Genomic DNA, 12,799 nt, shown 5'->3' on the forward strand with positions numbered 1-12,799 from the left:
ACATTCCAAAGAGAGGGGATTCTCTCCTGAGATCCAAAACTACACATCCATCTGCATCCAGGGTATTCCAAATGAGGTCCCAGACTCCTCAAATCAAACATCTCCAAGCTCACTTTCTGTGGTCGGCAACCTCAAAGGTCCCAATGACCCTGACTTCCTGCTGTTCATGCCCTTGTATATCCCTCTCTCCTTGAGGGTGGACTGAACCTGGTGACTTCTTTCTAATAATATAGGGCAGAAATGATGGAACGTCACTGCCAATATTGGGTTATAAACTATCATGACTTCCACCTTGGCATGCATTCCCTTAACTCCCTTGCTCGCTCACTCTGAGGGAGGCCAGCCTGTGTTGTGAGCTGCCCCATGGAGAGGCCCAGGTGGGACAACAGCCGGGGGCAGAAAGCGGGGACCTGAGCCAGCAGCCATGAGAGTGAGCTTGGAAGAGGATCTCTTCCCAGTAAAACCTTGGGATGACTGCAGTCTTGGCCAACATGCTCACTGCAGCCTTGTGAGAGATTCTGAGCCACAGGCAGTTGGCTAAGCCTAGACTCCTGATCCACAGAAACTGTGAGACAATAGTTTACTAGTTCAAGCTGCTAAATTTTGGGGTCATTTGTTACACAGCAAAAATTAACATACCATCTTTCTAAAGTCGACTTTGCCTACACAGTATTCCTTATCACCCAATCACACAAGCCAAAAATTTCTCCTTCATCCTTTCTATCTACCTGCACACCAACTCTTGTACATTCTACCTCCAAAGAACTGTCTAAAACTGCCCTCTCCTCACTGCTCCTAGTCTGAATTAGGTCTGCACCATTTTGCTGGGACTTTCCCATTTGTTACCCTGGGCACAGGGGGCTGACACAGTATTTTTATAAAATGCAATTAGAATATCAACACTCCTCTGCCTAAATTCCCCGCCTACAGAATGAAGCCCATGCTCCACAGCATGGCCTACAAATTCCTCTCTGATCTGGCATCTGTATCACACTCAGCTTTATTTCCCTCCACCCCCATTCACTACTGCACATCTCTAACTGTGCCGAACTATGAGTAGTTCTAGAATGCTTTACTCCCCACTCTGCCTTTATACTAGTTTGCCTGGAAGACAATTTTACTTATCAAATATTTAATGAGCACCTACTAAATACTATGTACTGTTCTAGGCACTGGGGATAAAGCAGTGAACAAGGAAAATGATATCTTAACATCCTACCCTCTTGGAGCTTACGTTCCAGTGGAGAGAGAGACACAACATGAGAATTATGAACTTACACAAGGTAAGAACACTGAGTGTAACAGTGGGAGAAAGGGAGGGTCTGGTGGTTTAGAAAGGATGGTCAGGGAAGTCCTTTCTAAAGAGGTGACATTGGTCATCCCACTGTCTTCTGACTTGTACTGATGTTAACTTGTTGGTTATTCTTTGTTCCTCTGAACACAATGTGTGTTTATTTTCTCTCTAGCTGCTTTTAAATTTTATCATCAATTTAATTATGATAAGCCTTGAGTGAGCATGTGTGTATATGGCTATGTATCCTACTTGGAGCTTCTCAAGCTTCTTGAACTGTGGGTTTATTTTTTTAAAAGTTGGAATCTTTGGCCACTCTTTATACATTTTTCTGTATCTTCCTTGTCTTTTATGCTCAGGGAACCCAATTATACATGTTAGATCACGTGCTGTTGTACTATAGGTCACTGATGGACTGTTCATTTATTTTTTCCTGCCATTTTACTATCTCTGTTTCATTTTGGATACAATCTATTGCTATGTCTTCAAGTTCACTGATAATTTTTTCTTCAGTGTCTAATGTGCTGTTAATCCTATCCAGTAAAATTTTAATTTTAGTCATTGTATTTTCTTCTCTAGAAGTTCCATTTTGGTTCTTTTTAATAACTTCCATTTTCTCTTCAGTAAGCTCATATTTTCTTTAAAAATTTTGTACATAATTATACACCTTAGCTCCCTTCTTTTCAGAATTCTGCCCACAGAATTCCAGCTACCTCAGCCTTCCCAAAATTTGATCTCCATTTTCTCAACTCATTGAGGTCACAGCGATCTGTTAGGTTTTTCTCTCCCATGTTCCAGAAATTGCCCCAAACAGAAAACCAAGTCCACTGTAGTTTTATTCCCCTTTTCCCCAGGGATCCCAGTGCTGGGATGTCTATTGTTGAAAGTCTTAAAACAGTTATTTCATGCATTTTGTCTGGTGTTTTACTTGTTTGCAGGGGGTTAGGCCAGTCCTTTTTTTTTTTTTTTTTTTTCTCAATGTATTGGTTTTGTATGTATAGATCCAGTCTTTTTTTACTCCATCATGACCAGAAGCAAAAGTCTCAAGAGGTGATATATGAACAGGGACTGAATGAAGTGAGCAAATAAGTGATTTGGAGAGCTAAGCTAAAGCACTTCAGGCTGAATGAACAACAAAACAAAGGCCACTTTTGAAGAACATCCAGGAGCAAGAGTGACAGCAAGTAGCGAGTAGTAGGAGATGAGGTCAGGTAAAAAGACAATGGACAAATCATGTAGCATCTTGTAAACCATGGTAAGAAGCCAGGATTTTAAATGCAATGAGAATGCTATTGGAGAGTTTGCACAAGGGAAATTGATCTGGCATGTTTTAAAAGAATCACTTTGGAGAAAAAGAGACTACAGAATAAGAACAGGAATAGGGGCATCAACTAGGAGGCTACTGCTATGGTGTAAGTGCAAGGTGATGGCTGCCTAGCCTGGGATGGTAGCAGTGGAACTGGTTAGAAGTGGTTACATTTTAAAGCCTATTTGCAAGAGTTGCTTACAGAATGGATGTAGAAAGGAGGAAAAATAATAACGAAGGATGGCTCAGATTTGTTCTGAGCAACTAATTGAGTGCTATTCATGAACTGAAACAGGAAAGACAATGGAGAGTTGTTTTAGGAGGGAAATCAAGAGTTTCATTTTGCACATGTCAAATGGAAGATGCCCACTAGAAATCCAAGTAAAAAGATTAAGTGTGCAGTTGGTTATATCAGTTTGGAGCTCAAGGAGAGGTCAAGACTGGAGATAAAATTTAGGAGCCAAGGGCACATAGCTGATCCTTAAAAGGCCTGGGGCTGGATGAGATCAGGGAGTGATTGTAGATAAGAGGGGAGCTCTGGGAGTATTGAGTCCTGGGAATCTCCAACACTGACAGGTCCAGAGGAAGGGGCTGAGAGGCAGGAGGGAAACAAGGAGAGCATGGTGTTCCTCATCTTTTTCTGCTTGGTGAATTCTTCATGCTGTAAGCTCCTGCTTAAACATCTCCTCCGCTGAGCAGCCTTCCCTGATTGAGTTGGGCAGTTAGTGACTCCCTTTTCTGTGCTCTCCCAGCATTCTGCACGAGCCCTCTTGCAGCATTTATTACAAGGAATTCCCACATATTGGTCTTTCCCACTCAACTGTGTACCTCTTAAGGGCACATCCACACCCACATATTCCTCAACTAGCTTGTCTCAGTGAGTACCCAGGGCGTGTGTGAGAGTCCAAAAGAAAAAGGAAAAAAAAAGAAAAGAAAAAAAAAAGCCCGATATCAGAAGTGGTCAAGGAAGGCTTAACAGAGAAGGTGGGATTTGAGTAGTATCTTGTTGAAAAGCATTGGATTTCAAAAAATTACAAAAATAGGAGAGAGCATGGCAGGCCAAGACAGAAGAGAACAAACACAAATTATGTCCAAGAGACAGGAATTGGCTCTATTTGTTGAACCTGCAATGTTCAGGAAGGCTGGGGGTTGAGGGGTAGGGGGGAAAGAGTGAGGTTGGAGCCAGGCTGGGAGGCAGCCAACACTAAGCTAAGGACTTGGTTCTTAAACTAGGTGCCTAGGAACACTGGTGTTCCATAATGTTAAAAATGTAACAATTTCATGGTTTCATATAACCTCAAGGAGCTTCCTCAGAGACAAGTTTTAGAACTGTTGTTATAAATAACAAATGATATAATAACTAAAACTGTTATTTATTAAGCGAATACTGTGTGCTCAGTACTGTGCCAAATGTTCCATATGGCTTTCGCTCATTCAATCTTAAAACAGTTCTGTGAGGTAGATACAAATAGTATCTCTATTTGCAGATAAGGAAATTGGGGTAAAGAGAGGTTAACTTGCCAAGGCTGCAGCTAGAAGTGCTGGAAGGAGGAGCTGGGGTTAGCTCAAATCCAGGGCATCGGAGAACAAAACCCAAGGCCTTGCAAGACCCCCTAGACTGTTTCTTCCCCTCCTTCCCATGGGCTGTCTGGCGCTGAAGGGGCAGGAGGAAGTCACAAGAACAAAGAAGAAAGAGGAGAAGCACCTGAGGACCCAGGGAAGGTGTCTCCTCCAGACATGGGGGCGGGAGGAAGGAGGGAAGGTCACGGCCAAGGAGAGAATTAGACACGGAGCTATAGGCAGATAGAGACCAAGCAATGGAATTGGGATCCGATGTTCTTGAACGCTGAGCTGGAAACTTTTCCTCCGCCTGTGCATTTCTGCCACATGAATCATCTACACCCAGACAGACCTCACTGTTTAAGCCAAGGTCACACTTCTGCCCTCAAGAAGACTGACGGGAGGATATGTTGCTGGGGGCGTCCAGGGAAATGACAGGGGGAAAGGCCAGAATGACAGGGCAGCCACGATCCTAGGCAACACATTACAGGAAACTTGCCCACAGCCTGAGCTATGCCAGCAGCCACTATGGGCCATCACGATTTCCCAAGTAGTTATTGTGGCTATGATTGGAAAGGGGTCACAGTCACATGTTTAAGATAAATGTACTTTTACTGGCTGGGGTTTATGTCCTGGAATGCTGCAGTCTGGGCCAGGCCCAAGCTATAAGCGAAAGAGACTTCATAGCAAAGAAACAATGCATCATACTATACATGCACAGAACATTATTATAGTCTGCAGAGGCCTGCATAATCTTTATCTCATGTGAGTTGGACAAGGTAGTTGAGGAAACTGAGGCACAGAGAAATTAAGTGACTTATGCAACATCGCATGGCAAGTCAATGGCAGAACCATATGTTGTGCCTAAATCTTTGGGTTCCAAGTTAATTCAGGTTGAAACTCAAACTAACAAGTGTTTTAACAAGTGATCTGAATTTTAAAAAAGCAAGAGAGGACTCTAAGGAGAAAAGGATAATATTTTATCAATTGCTATGAGTTTGAAATGTGTGATAAACACATTTCAAATACCTAACACTCTCTAGTTGTCAAAGCCTTTTCACCTACATTACTTCACAAGGCTCCTAGGGAGAAAGGTAGGGAAGTGAGTGGCCATTCACAAAGAAGCAGAGGCCCAAGAGCTCCCCCTGGAGTTTACTTCTGGTGCTCTGCTCCTCCCCTGACCCCAGGCCTGGAAGCGTTTAGCGTGGTCAAGCAATGGAAAATGGTCATAGGACAGGGGCTCCATTCACTAGATGTGATCTGTCCAAACCAGTGGCTCTCTCCCTGTCTGCCCTTCAGTTCCCCACAACTTGGGCCCCTGGTTCCACCCCAATGGCCGCCCAGGCCACTTGTTCACAGCAAGACAACCGCCCTGGCCCTCCACCCTGCACTCTCACTGTGCCAGGGCTCTGTGGCTTGGCCATGCAGGCCAGGCCCACATGATACTCCGGGAATAGCTGTCATGGCCAAACAGATGTGACCACACAGTCCCCCGGGATGACCCCTGGATGCCTCCACGTTGCAACTGTCTCTTTTTTTCCTAACGTATTGATGGTTCCGGCCAGGCCCTGTTTTTTTCTGGTGCTACCTCTAGGCTCTGCCCACTGACCCTTTCTAATGCCATAAGCTACATACCTGATGGCTGAGCCGGACATCCTGCCTGGGAACCAAAGCCTGGGAGTCCAAGAGCCTACGGACAGGTCTCTGGGTGACAATTAGCCCCTCCTGAAACTTATCATTGCCTGAGTTCCCTCCCGCCCCCAAAGGGTCCCGCCAGCCTGCCTGCAAATCCTGCTGACTAGTGCCCAGCGCCTGCGGTAGCCTCCCTGGAGTGAAGCCGGCCTCCTCTCCAGCTGTTACTTCCCTGTCACAGTGTTAGACAGGGGACTAGGAACAGCCCCAGTGTTCACTGACAGGAGAACTGACGAACAAACTGCACACTCACAATGGGCTCTGCGGCAGTGGGAATCAAACGGCACCAGCGGTTCCCATGAACACGCATGGAAAGAATGTTACTGTGTCTACACACCTTATAACAGAGTTCTCATAAAGCTCAAAAGCAAGCAAAGCAAAACAACATGTTGTTTAGGGATACATTCAGGGTACTGTAAATATTTTTAAAGCAAGGAAGCAATAAACATAAAATTCGGGATAATGGAGGCTGCGGGGGTCAGAATGCGATGGGGAGCAGCACGGGAATTGGGACTCTGGGGTTGGGAGGTGGGTTGGGGATGATTATTTTGTTGTTCTGTGAATATATGCTTACATATATGTCTGTGAATTCTTTTTTATATACAAATGCTGCAAGATAGTTTAAAAGATTAGATGGAGAGGGTCCCAGGCTCCGTCTTATTAACTCCTTCCCATTCTGTTTATCTGGTGGCAGAAAACTGCCTTCTGGGTACCTGAACTCCATGTCCCTCTTTCCCTCTTCCCCCCTCTCCCTCTCCCGCCCCCCTGCCACCCTCACCTTCACAGCCAAATGACCTGAAAGAATGCTCTACCCTCATCCTCCTTTCCTTCCCTACCACACTCTGGCTCAGTCCCTAAATTCTGACCCCTGTCCCATCACGCCACTGTCTCACTGGGAACTCAGACAGTGCCTGGCCCCCTACTCAGCTGGAGGTAAAAGTTGCCGAAAGAAAGAATGCATAAATGAATGGCAGGCACTGTGCTTTGCATATGTTGTCTCATTTAATTCTTATAAGATCCTTGATCCTTGATCCTTTAAGGGAGGTACTACTTGTCTCGTTTTATAGATGAGAAGAAAGAAGTAACTTACCCCAAATCACACAGCTAGCAAATATGTGTGACTTTTGACACAAAAGCAGAAGTTTGACCCCGGTTTATCACACCAGCAACCACCCCTCCCCACCTCGGGCCACACCCCCACACCCCCATGCTCATCCCCCATGAGGCCAAGGCTGGAACTCCCGGCTGGGAACCAGGGATGGTTACCTGGAAGCATGTGGGCCCCGGCCGCCCTGCAGGGATGTCCGACTGGTAGAAAACTTTGAGCTCTGGAGTCAGGGCAATGACGGTCTTAATCACCAAGGAGATGATGTCAGACCAGACCTTCTTGATGTCAACGCCTTTGGAAGACAACCTACAAAGAATGCTAGAAAAAGTCCTTTTGCTGCCTGTGCTAGTGCTGTCCGAGTGGACAAAGTTGCCGCTGTGGATGTTCAGTGAGTAGTTGGTTAGGTGCATAAAGATGTGGTGCAGATTTTTGGAAGAGGGCTCCTGATATGGCTCTGTACAAAATCTGGAGAGTCCATCTTTGGCTATGTAAATCTCTAAGGGGTCTAGGGACTTCAGTAAGACATACAGGCGGATGTCAAACTTGAGCTTGTCAATAAGGAGAGGTTTGCAGATGTATTCCTGGACCACCGCCGGCCTGCGCTGCAGGGTCCCTGACAGGCGGATGTCACTGGGGTCTTTAATGAGGTAGATTCCGTCACCCTGACAACCTCCATCAGGTTTCACAATAAAAGTGGGTCTCCAGGAGGGGTCACCTTCTTTCACCATTTGAACCTGGGGGAGAAAAGAAAGGTTAGCATGATGTTTTTCTCCTCTCTGGACCCCCCAAGACTGGGCAGGATGTTGGCAAAAGTTTAGTAAATGAGTAACAACATGAGTCTTGCCTATGTGACACTAACTGAGCGCCTGCCAGGGAGATAACACTGTGCTAGGTACCAACGCAGTAACCCAAGGTTGCCCCTCAATCCTGTTCTCCAAGAGGGAGTGCGAGAACACAGTGATTTGCTGTAGTTAGACTTAGGTTCGAATCCCAGATCTTTGCCAGTTATTAGCTATAACCCTGAGCAAGTCATGTAATTGATGATGATCTATTATTGTTTAAGAGTGCCAACTATGTGCCAGGCACTATATTAGGCACTTTACGTAAGTTATCTAAGAAAACATGGTGGCTTATGATACAGAAAACAGGAGATGGTGCATCAGTTGTTAAGAGTCTGGGCATCACATCAGGCTGCCTGGTCTTGAATCCTGGCCCTACTACTTACTGTGTGACCTAGGGCAAATTACTTAAGTTATCTGTGCCTTCCTCATCTGTAAAAGAGGAGAAAGAGTGTTCTGAGAATGAATGAGATAATAAGTGCAAAGGGCAAAGCCCACAGGCCCTGACACATCCAAGGCAGCCATCCAGCCTAGCTGAGGCTGTTTTTCAAAGATGGAGTAAGTATCTGGCCAGCTAACAGAGGGGTGGAACTGGGATCAGAATCCAGATCAATGACTCTAATGGGCTTGTACCTCCCTCTGTACTGCCATGTCTGAGTTCCTTGTCTTAAAAATGGGGATATAAAACAAACCCTCATGGATCATTGCAAAGAAGAAATAAACTAAAATGTGCAAAGGGCCAAGCACATACTAAACACAGAGCCAGTGCACAGAAATGCTAGTTTCCTTATTTATATCTCTTATTAGGCTCACCTAGTAGATGTAGCCAATCCTTCAGTCTATTGAGACCTTTATGAAACTAGATTCTGCCATCCATAATATTTGCCATCCTACCAGCTCCAGGTCAGCAGGACATTCATATATTGTAATTTTCCAGGCCACTTGACCAGTCCAGACAGTCAGTCTGGATCCAGGTCTGCATAATTCATAGGCAGCCAGTTCCCCCAGACCCTTGTCATATCCTTCATGCAGCTATGGGGAATGTATGGGCTGAACGCCAGGAGAGGAGGTTTTCACAGGGGGCAAGGGGAAGGGGCTGGAGGAAATTCAGGATAGGCTTTAAAGCCACCCTCTCTGCCACATCTGGCATGAAAGAGCCCACGATCAAGCCTTCCGTCCATTCTGGAGTCTGTAACTCAGAGTGCAGGCGGCATGCCCCAGCGCTGGGCTCACCCTGGCCTCCACCTTTGCTGTGTAAGCCCAACCCAGGACATGTGCACGCTGAGTTTTACTTATCTCTCTGACCAGCCTATATTTCTAAGTGAAGCTTTTGCCAATTCCTTGGGCACTATCAGTTACTCCAGGCTTGTAAAAGATCTTTAACAATGGAGAAACACTTAAAGCCTTAATAATGGCCCACATCAATTTTTCCCCCTTGTCAGCAGGATTCGAGAATGGAACCTCACCAGAGATCAATGCAAGCCTCCCTGGGCCCTCCACCAAGCCTTTCTTACAACTGTGACCTTGACGTTGATGTGTAGTTATTTAATATTCATCCAAAGCATTCATACATTTGGCCCTTTACAGTAAATAGAAGTGTGCTGGAGAAATGGCAGTTATGGATCAGGAAGTGAAAAATGTCAGGTTTGCACCGATGGGTAATTCCTCCCTCTGGAAAGCTTTTGCAATGCTGAAGATGCTAACAGTTTAATATATTATCCGGAGCAATATTTTCTCCTTTGAATCCAGTATATGCCTTAAATAAATTAAACTGCATGGTCAATAGTCTCTGCCATTCATTGCATTACTGGATATTTCTTTTGCTCTTTGCCAGTGTAGTACCATACAAATCAGGATTATTAATACTAACAGAATCGCTGAATTTCTAGAACTGGAATGATCCTCGGAGATCAGCACAGCCCAGTCCTCTATAATTCAAATGCTGAAGCTGACGCTCTGAGAGGTGACATGACTTGCTTGGGTCTCACAACTGGCTAGGGGGATGATGAGGTTGAAAGGTGAGGTCTTTTCACCCCACTGCACATTCCCTGCGTCATTTTTACCTCTGATAAAATTTTTCTGAATACTATAGGAAAGATTCTCTTAGTGGAGCAGACAGCATTGGCCTCTGTTCTCACATGAAAGAGAGTAGCCCCTGAGCACGGCCTCCTTGGAACTGGAAGCACAGACCCCGAGTTTGCCAGGGCCTTCTGTCTGGGTTCCTGGCACAGTCGATGGGAAAGCCAGATAGCTGTGCCGAATGTGCTTCCCCAGCCCTCAGATCTTTCAGCAACTTCTATTTTAAAAAGGGGGAGAGATTTCTAAAATTTCAAATCCATTCTCCTCCGAGGTTTCACTCAAGGGTGACCCTTTCCTCCCAGCTATTTAAAGTTATTAATGTGAAGAATTAATGCATTGGTTCTTAGCAAGAAGTCATGGGCCAGAATCTAAATATAATCTATATAACCAGTTCCCAACCCCCGAAATTCTGATTTAATAATGTGGGGAAAGAGCTAGGCAGGTGTACTTTGGAAAAAGCATGGTGGGTGATTCTGATGTTCACTCAGTTTGAGAGCCACTGGACTAATGTGACTTAACTAAAAAGATAATCTGGGATTAACATACTAAATGAAGTTTTCTGCATCGATGTCAGCTTGAACATGAGGAAGACCTGCACTTAGGCTAAAGCTGATGGTATCTCCCATTTTTACCCAAACCTGCTGTTGGATGTGAAATCCATTATCTTGTAACTGTATGCATTGATGGCTGAAAGAGATACCATGAGGATGTGGTGGCCTGATTGCTTGGCAGTCATCTAGCCTGTTAAAAAATTTATGTGTCTTTTACCGCCCCCTAGTGGATGTTTAAGAAATATAACTTTGACAACCCCCACTCCCCACATTCAAAATTCTGATTGTTTTTAGCAGTAAGACACTCTATTAAGATGTTAAAATTGTCTTAAAGAAGCACCACTAAAAAGCTGTGGTACTGTTAAGGTGAAATTATACTTTGGGATGAACTCATCTCTAAAATGCCAGGGCTAGCCAAGGTCACATTCAGTTTTCATACTCTGTCTTAACTACTTTCAAGGGTCCTCTTTACTATACAGATTGGCCTACCTTTTTAAATTCTCTCAGCCCATATAAACTTCTAAAATTTGGGTCAACATGAATATGAAATTCTGGAAATATATTCCATAAAAAATCAGTAATTTTTATATTCCTCATTGCACTTTTTTTGTATTTTCTAAACTTTCTATTAGAAAAAAATAGCAGCTGCAGGCAGCAATGAATGCCTCTAAATATAAAGATTTTCATAAGGAATAGCTCTTGGTGAACAGTTGGTTGTACCTCCTTGTTCATAGCAGCATTGTTCACAATAGCCAAAGGTAGGAAAAACCCAAGCGTCTATCAGCAAAAGAAGGATTTTAAAAAATATGGTGAATACACGTGATGGAATATTAGTCAGCCATAAAAAGGAAGGAAATTCTGACACCTGCTACCACATGGATGAACCTTGAGGACACTATGTTAAGTGAAGTAATAAGCCAGACATAAAAGGACAAATACTGTATGCTTCCATTTATGAGGTACACAGAGTAGTCAAATTCATAAAGACAGAAAGTAGAATGATAGTCGCCAGAGACTAGGGGAGGGAGTGTTTAATTGGTAGAGGTCCAGTTCAGAAGATGGAAAAAGTTCTGAAGATGGATGGTGGTGATGGTTGGACAACAATGTGACTGTACTTAATGTCACTGAACTGGACACTTAAAAATGATCGAGAGGGTAGTTTTATGTTATGCATATTTTCCCACAATTTTTATAAAGTTGAAAATTTTTTAAATTAAAAAATAGAAAATAAATAGCTTTTGGTGTAATAGAAAGACTATTGAAGCAAAAGACAGAAAATCTAGCTCCTACTTCACTTCAGTGGGGTGACCTTGGGAGAGTGACCTTGAAAGAGTCACCTGACCTCCTGGCCTCTGTTGTACTCACCTATAAAATAAAGAGGTCACACTAAGGTGCCTGGCTTCTGCCAGCACACAGGTTCTCACAATGATTTATCTTGACATCACCACAGTTGAAGGCTGTGTTATAAACATGTAAGTGACACTTATCGGCGGAGAGTTCGTACTGCGCTGCTGTGAGCAGCACATCGGGATAATCTACCAGAGCGGATCTGATGGGAGATTTACGATGCACTTGAGGAAGTTGGCTGGGCATCTGGGGGAAGCAAGCTAAGATATTTTGAGAGAGAAATTCAGCAACAGGAATACCAAGCCATAAAGCACTATTAGTAGTGAGGGGCAGGTAGGAAGACAATTTCGTAAAGAACACTATCTGCAATACCCGGGAAGTCAAAGCCAGTTAGAGCAGGGTTCTATCACTCGGGTGGATGTATGCTCAGTCTTAGCAACCCAGACCCTTCATGGCACAGGCACACCCACAGGCAGATCTTAATCAAAAACATGCCCCTGGGGAGACAAACATGTCACAAAGCACATGCTGGACGGGGTGCAGGGAACAGCCCTTTACCCTTCCGGCTTCAGAAGACCGAGCCTCACACTCAGGGCAACTCCCTACTCCCAGCATTCAGGCAATTCCCGAGTCAACTGAAAATTAGGCTACCCAGGGCCAGACTGTGAGGTAGGCAGTTGAGGCAAAGAGGAAGATCTGAGCAGGAAGATGGTGCCACATGGTTTTTATGAAGGCAGGAGAGAGTGGCTTATGGGAAATCGGACTGCTGAGACCTGCCGGGCCAGATCACTGCAACAATGATCACATCAGCCCAAACCCACCCGGCACGTATTCGGGGTCAGGTACTGTTGGAAGCACTTCATGCACACCATCTCATTCAATCCTCAACAATCCTATTTTACAGGTGAGGAAATGGGGACTCAGGGATGTTAAAAAAATCTGCCAAAGGTACACAGCCAGCAGGACCGGAGTCAGAATCTGAGCGCAGGTGACAGATTCCAGAACCCACGTCTAGAATGAATGAGG

The 12,799-nt window shown here is 44.7% G+C and overlaps 1 protein-coding gene across 1 annotated transcript in view; it reads right to left on the reverse strand.

The window, feature by feature from the left end:
* Positions 1-12,799, reverse strand: part of TTLL11 (tubulin tyrosine ligase like 11) — a 173,287-nt gene that overhangs the window by 101,972 nt on the left and 58,516 nt on the right. Inside the window, exon 4 of the mRNA XM_084899222.1 lies at positions 7,116-7,691. Within this exon, the coding sequence (XP_084755348.1) occupies positions 7,116-7,691 (576 nt within the window). The remainder of the gene's footprint in view (positions 1-7,115; positions 7,692-12,799) is intronic.

The sequence above is a fragment of the Pipistrellus hanaki genome (genome assembly GCF_964339955.1).
Source record: "Pipistrellus hanaki genome assembly, chromosome: 11".
Classification (NCBI taxonomy): Eukaryota; Metazoa; Chordata; class Mammalia; order Chiroptera; family Vespertilionidae; genus Pipistrellus; species Pipistrellus hanaki.